Source organism: Tamandua tetradactyla, chromosome 4 (assembly GCF_023851605.1).
Source record: "Tamandua tetradactyla isolate mTamTet1 chromosome 4, mTamTet1.pri, whole genome shotgun sequence".
Lineage (NCBI taxonomy): Eukaryota > Metazoa > Chordata > Mammalia > Pilosa > Myrmecophagidae > Tamandua > Tamandua tetradactyla.
Genome location: NC_135330.1, coordinates 197,171,561 through 197,183,213, shown reverse-complemented (window position 1 = coordinate 197,183,213; position 11,653 = coordinate 197,171,561). Strand labels below are relative to the sequence as shown.

The following is an 11,653-nucleotide window of genomic DNA, read 5'->3' as shown; positions in this document are numbered from 1 at the left end:
TTGTTGAAGAAGGAAAGGCCATTCAGACATATACTCTAACTAGATAAAAACTCTCAACTTACAGAAGGATTAATTCTACTAAATCCAACTGCCTGGTAAAGTTGTTGGGGAAAACTTTCTGCATTTATCTTAGGAGTTTCCTGTAAAGAATTTTGCTGACAAATAGTATGTCTCTTTAAGATATTCAAAATAATTTCTTCTTTCTGGTGGCATACTAAGAATCTACTGCCCGTAAAATCACCCTTTTACTCAGATGGTTTTGTTGATAACACAATACTAATCAAGCAAATAGTGACTGTGATATAGGAATTATTTTGCTAGGTAACTCCCATAGCTCTGTCGAATTTCTTTTAGCCTCCTTTTCTTTCTTTCTTTCTTTTTTTAATATTTTGATTGAGATATCTTCATGTACCATACAGTCCATACATGGTGTACACTCAATGTCTCACAATATCATTACATAATTGTCTGTTCTTCACCATGATCGTTTTTACAACATTTGCATCACGCCAGAAAAAGAAAAAAGAAAAAACCTTATATATCCCATATCTCTTACCCCTCCCTCTCATTGATCACTAGTATTTCCATCTACCCAATTTATTTTACTCCTCCCCCTATCATTTATTTATTTTTATCCATAGATATATATTTTTGTATGCTGTATGGTGGGGGTCTCATTTCATTCTTTTTCCATGTGAGTGTCCCATTATAGTACCATTTGTTGATTTTGGGGGTGGGGGTGGGTGGGAGTGCATGGGGCAGTAATTGAACTCCAGTTTCCTGCATGGCAGGTGAGAATTCTACCACTGAGCTACCCTCGCACTGCCTTCCATCTATTTTTTTACTCATCTGTCCATACCCTGGATAAAAGGAGCATCAGACACAAAAGTTTTCACAATCACACAGTCACATTGTAAAAGCTATATTGTTACACAATTGTCTTTAAGAATCAAGGCTACTGGAACACAGGTCAACAGTTTCAGGTATTTCCCTCCAGCCACTACAATACACCATAAATTAAAAAGGGATATCTATATAATACATAAGAATCATCTCTAGGATAACCTCTTGACTCTGTTTGAAATCTCTCAGCTGCTGAAACTTTATTTTGATCTCATTTCTCTCTTTACCCTTTTGGTCAAGAAGGCTTTCTCCATCTCTTGGTGCTGAGTCCTGGCTCATCCCAGGAGTTCTGTCCCTCCCTGTTGCCAGGGAGATTTACACCAGTGGGAGTCATGTCCCACATAGGGAGAACAGTGAATTCACCTGTGGAGTAGGCTTAGAGAGAGAGAGGTCACATCTGAGCAACAAAAGAAATTCTCTGGGAGTGACTGTTAGACATAATTATAAGTAGGCTTAGCTTATGCTTTCAGGAATAAGTTTCATAGGGGCAAACCCCAAGATTGAAGGCTCAGCCTATTGATTTGGTTGTCCCCACAACTTGCGAGAATATCAGGAATTCCCCAAATAGGGAAGTTGAATGTTTACTCCTTTCTCCCAGTTCCCCAAGGGGACTTTGAAAATACTCTTTTATTCACTGTCCAGATTACTCTGGGATATATTGGGCATCACAGTGACCTGTACAAACCAGCAAGATCTCACTCCCTGTTCAAGAGTCCTAGTAGTTATGGTGTTCAGCTAAACTGACCATACAAGTTAAATTGTAACCTCCTTTTCAATTCATTTGTCTATTACTTTTTCTGAAGTGTATTTTTGAAAATGAATAAAAGTTGTTATTGCATCAAAGTGGGACTTCCCTACAACTTAATGACAAAAAGAAACAACCCCAATTTTTTAAAAATATAGGCAAAGGACTTGAATAGACACTTCTCCAAAGAAGATATACAAATGGCCAATAAGCACATGCAAAGATGCTCAGCATCATTAGCCATGGGAAATACAAGTCAAAGCCACCATGAGATGCCACTTCATCTAGAAGTTACTAGAAAAGTTATTTGAAAAGTGAAAAACAGCAAGTTATAGGGACAAACAGGAACCCTTAAACATAGTGGGAATGTAAAATGGTGCAATTGCTGTGGGAACTGTTGACAGTTCCTCAAAAAATTAAACAGATTATCACAACCTGGCAATCTCATTTCATGTACCCCAATGAATTGACAGCAAGGGCACAACCATATTTGTACACCAATGTTCATAGCAGTGTTATTCACAACAGCCAAAGGTGGAAGCAACTCAAGTGTCCATCAACAGATGTGTGGATAAAGAGAATGTGACATATCTATTTAATGGGAGGGATATTACTCAAACCCCCCAAAAAGGAATGAAGTTCTGTTCCGTGTGGCAACATCGGTGAACCTTGAAGACATGATGTTCAATGAAATAAACCAGATCAAAAAGACATATTGAGGCGAAGTATCTAGAATATGCAATTCTGTGGAGGGAGAGAGTAGGGGGATAGGAGGGAGTTTTTGCTGAATGCGTATAGAGTTTCTGTTTGGGGTGATGGGGAAGTTTTAGCAAGGGGTGGAGGTGGTAGCAGTACAACAAGCACTGGAGTGTATACTTGAAAGTTGTAAAACTGGGAAATTTTATGTTGTATATATGTTACCACAAAAAAACAAGAGTGGGGCTTCTAAGGGTAGATTCTGTCATCTAACAGTGGTTCTGCCAGCAAAAATCACTGCTTTTAGAAATGGTGACATACTGCCCTGTATGAACTCCACAGTGAATGGAGTTGTAAAACCTCTAACAAATCAGTTTTCACTTTTATGTGAGATACTTTCATTTCCATCAAAGTCAAGAATCTCCTATTTGCCCTATTGTACATCAGACACCAGACATATTTATTATCAATTTGTATATTCACTTTAAATTCAGAGCCAAGAATGCAGCTCTGTTAACTGCTATTAACTTGACTACTTGTGCCAGCCTAGTTCCAGACAAAACATAAGCTTCCAAAATTTCTTGAGCAGTCACCACAAATAGGAAGTCTTGAGCTGACCCTTTTTATCCTGAGAACATGGCCCACCAGTAAATATGATCAGATATGTATTATGAATGGAATAGGCCTTTTTTTTTTTATCAGCAGCATGGTCTGACTTCCAGAATGTAACACTTTGTGGTCTTCAACTGTAACAATATTGTACCTCAGTTTGGAATGTAGCAATTTGTCCAGTGAGGCCTGTGCTCTGTGAAACTAGGAACTGTAGTAACGCCAGTGTATTACTTTGCTCTTCAGTTTCTGGGGGTGTCAAGCAAATCAACTACTTACTGAAAATTATAGATCCCTCTGATGTTACAAATTTCACTGTTTCCTGGAAATGACTAGAAAAATAAGAGAGTCTGGAAACCCTCAATAAATCCTTTGCCATAAATACTGGACTCCTGGACTCCCTTACAAAGCAAAAGCAAACAAAAATTTAGATTTAGTTTGCTAAGAGGAATTAGTCTATTAGAGGAACAGAAGGAAAGAAAGAAAAAATCAAAAGGCAGGATATAGATCAACTGCAGAGAAAAACTGCAGACAATGGCAGTGAAGCCAGAATCGCTGCAGATGTTAAAAACTATGGGGTTAGTTTATTTATTTCTCTAAGGTCTTGTACAAATCTATATGGCGGCTGCCAGTCTTTCTCAAATTTACCTTCCCTCTTTACTGGAAGTTCTATTGTAATTATCCTATAATTTTCTAGTTCCTTTATAATTGGTTTTATTCTTTTTAATTGAGTTCTTCACAAAAAAATGTCTTTTTACCCATGACCATGATTCATCCCTCGAGTAAGCTATTTTTATTGATTCTCTATCTTGAATTAAACCAGTCTCATTATTCCTGAAGGCCGATGCAGTTTATTTATTTTGGCTGGGTGAGACTACCACCCTTTGTCACCTCCACTGCATCTCAGCGTGGCGAAAGAGTTCCTTGTTTGACTTCCCGACAGCCAAGCTTGTTCTTGTCTCCCTGAGGCTCCAGATGCCGGGCACCCTGCTTGGAGGTCCTGCTCCTGTCCACTCCCCATCCCTGCCCACCCCTCAGTCTCATCCTGGGGACCCAGCCCTAGACTTGTTGAAGGGCTGTTTTCTCCCTCAGGCGTGTGATGTCTGCTCCCCATCACCCCAGGCCAGCCAACCTAGGAAGCCCCAGAGCAGCAGCTGGTCCTGGCCGACTTGCTGGGCGGCTGCAGGGTGCTCAGCGATGGGGGGCTGAGGCGTGACGCCAGAGGCCAGGAGCTCTGGCCGCTGTTGCACTGGGGAGCAGGTATCCAGGCCGCTCTCGGAGCTTTATCTCTGGGCCAGCCCTAGCACACGGCGAGCTTCAGCTTTGGGTATGATCTCAGAAAGCCTCCCGCTGGGTTCAGGAGGTGGGAGCTGCTCCCAGAAGGCTCCTGAGCCAACAACAGAAGCAACCCTACATTAGAAAAAAGGTGGACCCCACTTGAGTTCTGAGGCATCATTTTCTGCTGATAACCAGTAGTCCTTAGCTGCTGCAGGAGCCTTACCAAGGGAGGTGGATTCCAGAGTGCCTGGTCTGGGAGGTGTAGAGAGCAGAGGGGCGAGGTGGCGATTCTCAGTCAGCGGGACCTTCCCCCTCCAGCATGTGTCAGGCAGCCCGCTCCGTGCTTTGCAAGCAATCGCACGTTAACCTCACACCCACCCATACATTGGTTAGGAGTCTCAGTTGGGGAGGCTGAATCAAGGAAAGTAACTTACCTGTTAACAAGACTCAGGTTTGAATTCAAGTCCATTTGACTTTGGAGTCCCCATACATTTAACCAGCCTGCAACTGAGTCTGCATTTCCTCTGGAAATCAGAACAACTGGCTTTTTCTTCCTTTTTTGGCTTTTGGTCTCACTAGAAGTGACGGAATGAGAACTGCTGGCTGTCGCACAATCCTGCGAAGTGTTTTGTCTCACTGTGTGCACAGCCCCTAACTTTAGGCTCCTTGCTCCTGGGAACTTGACATTCATTTGCTCTGCTCTAATATGCTTTCCCCCCTCCTTGCATTCGGTTACTCTATGCTTTTGAAAAGAGGATCTCTAAAATGGCGAGTCACCATGGGAGTAAACGAATGAATTGCTACTTAAAGAATGTGTGGGAACAGAAGTCACAAATGAGGAACAGCTCTGAAAGAGGTGGAGAAAAGCAATTAGGACCCAGGTGGCAGTTAGGCCCGGTGGGTGGGGAGAGGGCCCGCCTCCTTCAATTAGGGGAATGGGCGGCAGCTCCGGGCCGCGTCGGGGGATAAATGAGAAGTGGGGCTGACCCGCAGCCCACCGGGCTGGGCAGGGCAGGGCTGCGCGAGGGCGGAGGGCGGAGGGCGGAGGGCGGTGATGGAGCGCCTGGTCCGCGTGCCCTGCGGCCTGTACCAGGGCTACGGGGCCGCGCTGCCCGTGGGCCCGCCGGCTCTCCCCGAGCACAAGCAGCCCGACTGGAGGCAGAGCCCCGTGCTCCCCGCCTTCCTGGCCAGGCCGGGGCTGCTGGTGCCCGCCAACGCCCCCGACTACTGCCTGGACAGTCACCGGCGAGCCCAGCTCAAGGCCATTCTCTCACACATGAACCCGGGGCTGGGCCTGCGCCTGTGCAGGGCCCACACCCGGGACGCGGCCGTGCAGGTGAGCCCGCGCGTGGACAGGGCCGTGCAGTGCTCGCTCGGGCCGCGCACGCTGGGCTGCCGCCGCCGCGACGGGGACGACGGCGAGAGGCGGGCGGCGTCGCGGCCCCGGCCCGGGGCGGGAGGTGCCGCGCCGGAGGAGCCGCTGGAGCAGCTGCCCGAGGAAGAGGCCCCGGGCGCCCGGGGGAGGAAGAGCCCGCAGACGCCCGCGCGCGCCGCCGATCTGCTCCGGAGGCCCAAGTTCCAGGTGACCGCCGGGCCCCGCGCCGGGCTCTCCCTCCTCCTTGCAACCCCCGGGGGCCGCGAGCACGCCGGGTGCTGAAGGAGGGGGAGTTGCCGGAACCTGCGCTTTGCGTGCCCTGTGCGTTCTGCGCCTTGTTGGTAACGCGAGGCGGCAGCCCTAAGCCTGTGAAAATCGGGTCTGGAAGCGCCTCCTGGGAGTGGTGGGACAAAGACGGGCCACACGCCCGTGCAAGACGTGCTCGGGTGGTCCTGGGGGTGCAGTGGGTTGGCGGCACCGTGGGAAATGGGTGGGGAAAGTGTGAGAGGGCAGCCAGAAAAATCCAGGACAATCCCTGAGAGCCACCGGGACAGCCACCTGTAGCTGTTAAGGGTAGGAGTGAGGCTAAGAAGAATTTCGCTTTTGTTGCTCACAGAAAGCCACAAAATAAAAAGGAGCTGGCTTGTTCCTCCCTTCTCTGTGTCCCCCCGTTGCTCCCCCTCCTCTGAGACGGTGAAAGGCCTTTCCCCCTTAATTGCAGTACTTGGATCCAAAATACGGCTACTTTCACTGTAAAGACTGTAAGACCAGGTGGGAGAGCGCTTATGTATGGTGCATTTCTGGGACGAATAAGGTAAGTGGAAGTGACAGGGACGCGGGGGGAGGATGGGCAGGTGGAGAGAGAATCGGAGGAACACACTGTCTGCTAGTGGAGAAACAAGCAACCCTGTCTCGTTCATCTAGCAGCCTCCCTGCCAGGCGTGTAATAGATGCTCAGTAAATGCTTGAAGTGAGCTGAATGGGCCTGTCACAGAAGCTCTTTCGTTACCATTTGTTACTAAGCAGGACAATGAACAAAGTCGGTGAAAAGGGTCTCAACAAAGATTAATTGGCAAATTCATGATATTAAAATTTAATGTACAATGCTATATTAAAAAAATCCTTTCTAGTGTAATATGTTTAATATCACATACCAGAGTCTAGTGCCTTTTCTGCCATTCATTAGTGGATGAACAGTGCATTTGTGTTTTGTTTCAGAGAGCTAACTTCTCCCAGCACACTTGTGCTGGTCATCAGTCCTGACATAGATTTCAATAACCTCACAGCTCGGAGTGCTCCGGACCGCTCCTCCCTGCATTGCCAGTGCTGGCTCTCAGCATTCGTACTGGCCAGGCCCTCAGCGGGCTTCTGAACCGTGGCCTGGTGTTGCCTTTGGTTTGGTAGTTCTGTGTGCAAAGTGCTAGGTTTTCGGTTGAACACTTGTTCTTGTCTACATTGGGACCTACTGTTACAGTTTTTATTTGCTTTATTTCGAACATGTGTGGGCCTTAGGTCAAGGGAATTTCTACTTTGTCCACAAGATGGGGCAGTAAGAGAAATAATTTATTGTAAAGATCAGTTTGAGCTCATCAGTTACTTTTTTTCATAATTTGAGTTAGTTGCCAACATACTAAGGCTAGGAAAGATTTTACAGTAAACTCTGCATTTCCTGAAAAACCATAGGCTCTGGTCACTGTGGCTGCTCATTTCAGTATGAAAACAGTAACCTGGGACTGCTGTCCCCTTTTGTTGGCTTGTGCCCTTTGTTTTCTATGTCTACACGAGGCCCACTTCATCAGCTTCCATCAGCATTTGACTTTGTCCCCGGTGCTACTGCATGTTTAGATACTTTTCCAGATAAAAAGCTATGGGAGGAGAGGGCAAGGAAGCAAGCTGAGATACAGGGGGGGAAGAAAGGAAAGAAAATCTTGACTTTTCAGACTAGCTATTTACTAGGCCCTGGAGGCAAATATATTTTTTACACCAAATTAAACTTTCCTTCTCTTGCCAGAAGAAAAAACGATGGGTTTAAATCAAACATTCCACAGCACTAGGATACAAAGAACAAGGCATAGGACCCCTTCTCAAGACATTGCATCTGATAGGAGTGACGCGGACAAAATGCAGTGTGGTGACAACATGCAGTGGCACCCATGATCAAGGTGGTCCAGAGCTCACACCAGAGGGGGTCAACCCTGTCCGAGGGATGGTGTCAGGATGTCCAGGCAGGGCTTTAAGGATGAGGGTCAGCCCGTGAGTCACCCAGATCCTGTGTAGGTGGAAATGCACAAAGCTTTAAAACCACCTGGTATTGGTGGGTAGCTAGAAGGATTTAAAATTGAAAAGTGAACAGAACGGTAGGCTGGGACAAAAGGACGAGAAGGTCAAGGCTTTAGTATACACAATGAGTAAAGTTATAAGAATAGCTATTTCCCATTGAGCACTTGCTATGGAACTTCATGTACATTTTTGGGTGGTTGTCAGAATTATGGGAAATGTAAGTTGTAGTATCCTGATTTGCAGGTAAGAGAAAGGAGGTTCAAAGGGTAAGAAAAAGCAACAGATAGCAGCAATGGAGGGCACAGGCTGTGCAGAAGCAAGGGGTGGGGAGGTGGGGGGGAGTTCAGAACTGGGCGTCTCGGGGTCCATCTGTCCTAATGAGACATCTCTCTTTAGGTTTACTTCAAGCAGCTCTGTCGCAAATGCCAAAAGAGCTTTAACCCTTACAGGGTGGAGGCAATCCAGTGCCAGGTAAGTGTGCAGACCCTGCACCGTGGCCGTAATGGGTCAGTGCTTACGTGAAGCCACTGTGGCAAAATGTCAGCATTCGATAGAAGTGGGCATTGGGGTAGGAATGTTAGATTTTCTATATGTTTGAATTTTTCACAATAAATATTTCAGAAAAGTATAAATTCTAGTTTGCTTTTTTTGGGGGGTGGGGGAGAGTCACCATTCTAAATTGCCTTTAGTGTGTGTGGCATTTGTGAGTTTTTCTTGAACAACCTGCATATGATGAAGACAATAGTTTGGCTTTATTAAATTTTTACTACGTGCTGAACTTAGGGCTAAGTGCTTTATATATATTACCGTATAATACAACCTTTGAAGTAATATATATATTAAAATGCTCCCAGTTTACAGATCAGAAAGCTCAAGTTCAATAAGGGTCAGTAAGTATTAGAGCTGTAATGGTATTCCACAGTGATTCCAGAGTCCAGAAAACACAGAGCTGAATGAGCCCTTATCTTCCTATTACGTGCACCTCTTGAGTTTAGGCAAAAACCCTTCAAATACCCAGAAGGAAATCTCTCTTTAAGCTTTTCAGGAAAGTGTGACATACTTGATTTTCACAGTTAAGAAATTTTTGTACATCTAAATCCTTCACTTTAATGAAAAATATTTCTTCTATTTGTATACTTAGAAATAAATGTTTTAAAAACTTGTCTAATAGGACATAAATGATTTATTGTGATCGTCCACCCAACATTCTCAGTTTGATTAAATTGGCTGTAAATATATTTTCTTACTATTTTTCTGTACTTTTCTTGCCTTCACTTGGATTGATTTTTGTTATTCTACCCCACCCCATTAGCTTGATGGCCTTTAACATTCTTACTGTTACTAGCGATTGCAACTTGACTTCTAGACTGATCAAGGTCTACTCTAAATTTTGACTTTACCTCTTCCTAACAATGCAGTGACCTTAGAAGCCCGACTTCTGTCTCTGGCAGGCAGGTAGAAACATCAGCAGTTTCCGGCCACTGTTTCTCAGCCAGAGTCGAGCTGAGTTGAAACTGGCTGCAGCGCCTCTGCAGGCTGGTCTGTTTTTGGCTCAGCCTCGCTCTGAGGGTGCCGCTTCCAGGGTCTGGCACGGGGCCGAGTTGGCATATTTAGGATGACTTCTTGCCTCGTCAGCTTGTTAAAATCTTTTTTAGCTTCGTACTGTCTTTCACCTCTTCTGGAATTGGCAGATACTTTGTGAGGGAAAATAGTCCCCCAAACCAGGCTTATCGTTCTTTCTGAGTTTCTGTCTCTCATGCTTTGATAACTTTCTAGGGCCTTCAGACAGGTTTTTGTTTCTTTTTGCCTTTTTTTTTCCCTCCTTTAAGGTTCAGCTTGTCTACATGTCCCCTGCAGGAGGCTTAGTCAGAACGGTCTCATCTGCCACTGCCAGAATGAGACAGCTGCCTTAGAGAAAACCCTTTTTGGGGTCTTCCTTATGGGGATGTGGTGAGAATGAAGTGAATTAATTTACATAAAATGTTTAGAATAGTTTTGGGCATATAGTAAACACCATGTGAGTATTAGCTATTAGAATTTTCTTATGAGGAGGCATTCTCATTTGGGGGGAGCAGGGAGGATGTGGATATCATAATGTTTGGTAAAGTGTGTTTAAGATGATCTCATTTGAAAAGTAAAAATGTTTATTTTCACAGTATATAAAAGGTAATGCTTGACTAATTCTGCCCAGCTGTGAGACATGCGCAGAAAACAGGGCAGTGCTGGGAGGGGAGACCAGTCTCTGCTGGTGTGATTTTTCTGTATGCAAAGAGAAAATGGGATAGTGGTCAAAAAACACTGTTTAAAACCTGGTAAAGACTGTATATATCTGGAAAGAAAAGAAAATTATCCTCCTCTCAAACATCCCTCTTTTCTTGTTGTCACAACCCAAAATATCTTCAGCTGTCCACTGGGGCGGAAAACTCTGAGTGAGAACCACTTCTTCAGGGCTGTTAAATGGTCCAGTCTAGACAGTCAGATCTGTTTTTGCCCAGCTACAAATGTGAAAACCTAGATAGCAGAGACCCTCTGTAAAACTCTTTAACTTTGAAAATAGTTCTTTCATAGTTATGACTTTCTGATTGGCTCAGCAATATCCCCATCGTCATCATCGCTGTACCTTCATCCTGAACAAATGTATGGCGTTTAAAGGATAAAAGTGATTCTGTACAACTCAGTCCTGGGTTTCTCACAGGACTTGAGGGAACACGAAGATTCTGGGGAGGGGATGAGGAGAGGCATTTCGATTTGGGGATTAGAGATGAAATGCTGACTTGATCATTCGAACTGTTCCCTGTTTTCTACAGACCTGCTCAAAATCCCATTGTTCCTGTACCCAAAAGAAAAGGCACGTTGACCTAAGGAGGCCGCACCGGCAGGAGCTGTGTGGCCGCTGCAAAGACAAGAGATTCTCCTGCGGCAGTACAGTCTACAGCTGGAACTGCGGCCTGTAATGGGCACTGCCCCGTGCACAGGACGTCTGAGCTCTTGTAATTAACTGTGCCATGTGTTTATCTTTTTTGTACATTGGCTCCAACTTGGCATGGAAAATGAATTAGGCTTTTGTACTTTTTGTAGATTGTATAATATAATTGTACATTGTAAATAGGAGAAAATAAATGCATGTAAAATAGAGTGAAGGAATGTGAATTGGTGATCCTGGGGTGCAAACGTCAACGTGGCATTGGGAAGTGACAAACCTCACTTACGTGAAGTGGGGCCGAGCCTTTAGAAGCTGCTGCCCTACACACTGGGTTCAGGAAGATGGTCAAGGGCAAGCAGCCACGATAGCTGCAGTCAGCACAGCTGCCACTTAGTAGTGCCAGCATTGCCGTAGCTCGTGGGAGCAGCTGTGTGACAAGGAGCTGCTGTGCCCTGGTGTGTAGATGATGGCAGCACTGAGGGCTCACAAGAGAGCCAGGTTTGAACCCAGGCTGGCGAGGCCTCGCGCCCTGCTTTAAACAAGTATGTTCGCATATTTTCTCAAATTCCGATTCGGGTAAGTGCTGTGACGGAACAGGGTGCTCTGGTAGAATAACCCCTTTAGGTAGGGTGGTCAGGAAGAGGCGGCGTGAGTACTGATACCTTCAAGGTGGGGGGATGTGAGAAGGTTGTTTGGGTCCAAGGGGACAGCGAGAGCGGAGGCCCGTGGGGTGTGGAGGCAGTCCTGGGTGCCCCGGTGGGGGTGGCCCTGGTGTGCCCTGGTGGGGGTGTAAGTTTGCCAGGTATTTCCCAATACCACATGGCAGGTGGCTTTGGCTACAAGA

At 45.8% G+C, this 11,653-nt stretch overlaps 1 protein-coding gene across 1 annotated transcript; it reads left to right on the top strand.

Moving 5' to 3' along the window:
• Window positions 1–5,285: 5,285 nt before the first annotated feature.
• Window positions 5,286–11,021, top strand: ZAR1L (zygote arrest 1 like). The gene is made up of 4 exons (XM_077155880.1): window positions 5,286–5,813; window positions 6,328–6,420; window positions 8,283–8,357; window positions 10,694–11,021. The coding sequence occupies exons 1-4, from the start codon at window positions 5,286–5,288 to the stop codon at window positions 10,838–10,840; spliced, it is 843 nt and encodes a 280-aa protein (XP_077011995.1). The 3' UTR covers window positions 10,841–11,021.
• The last annotated feature ends 632 nt before the right edge of the window (window positions 11,022–11,653 follow it).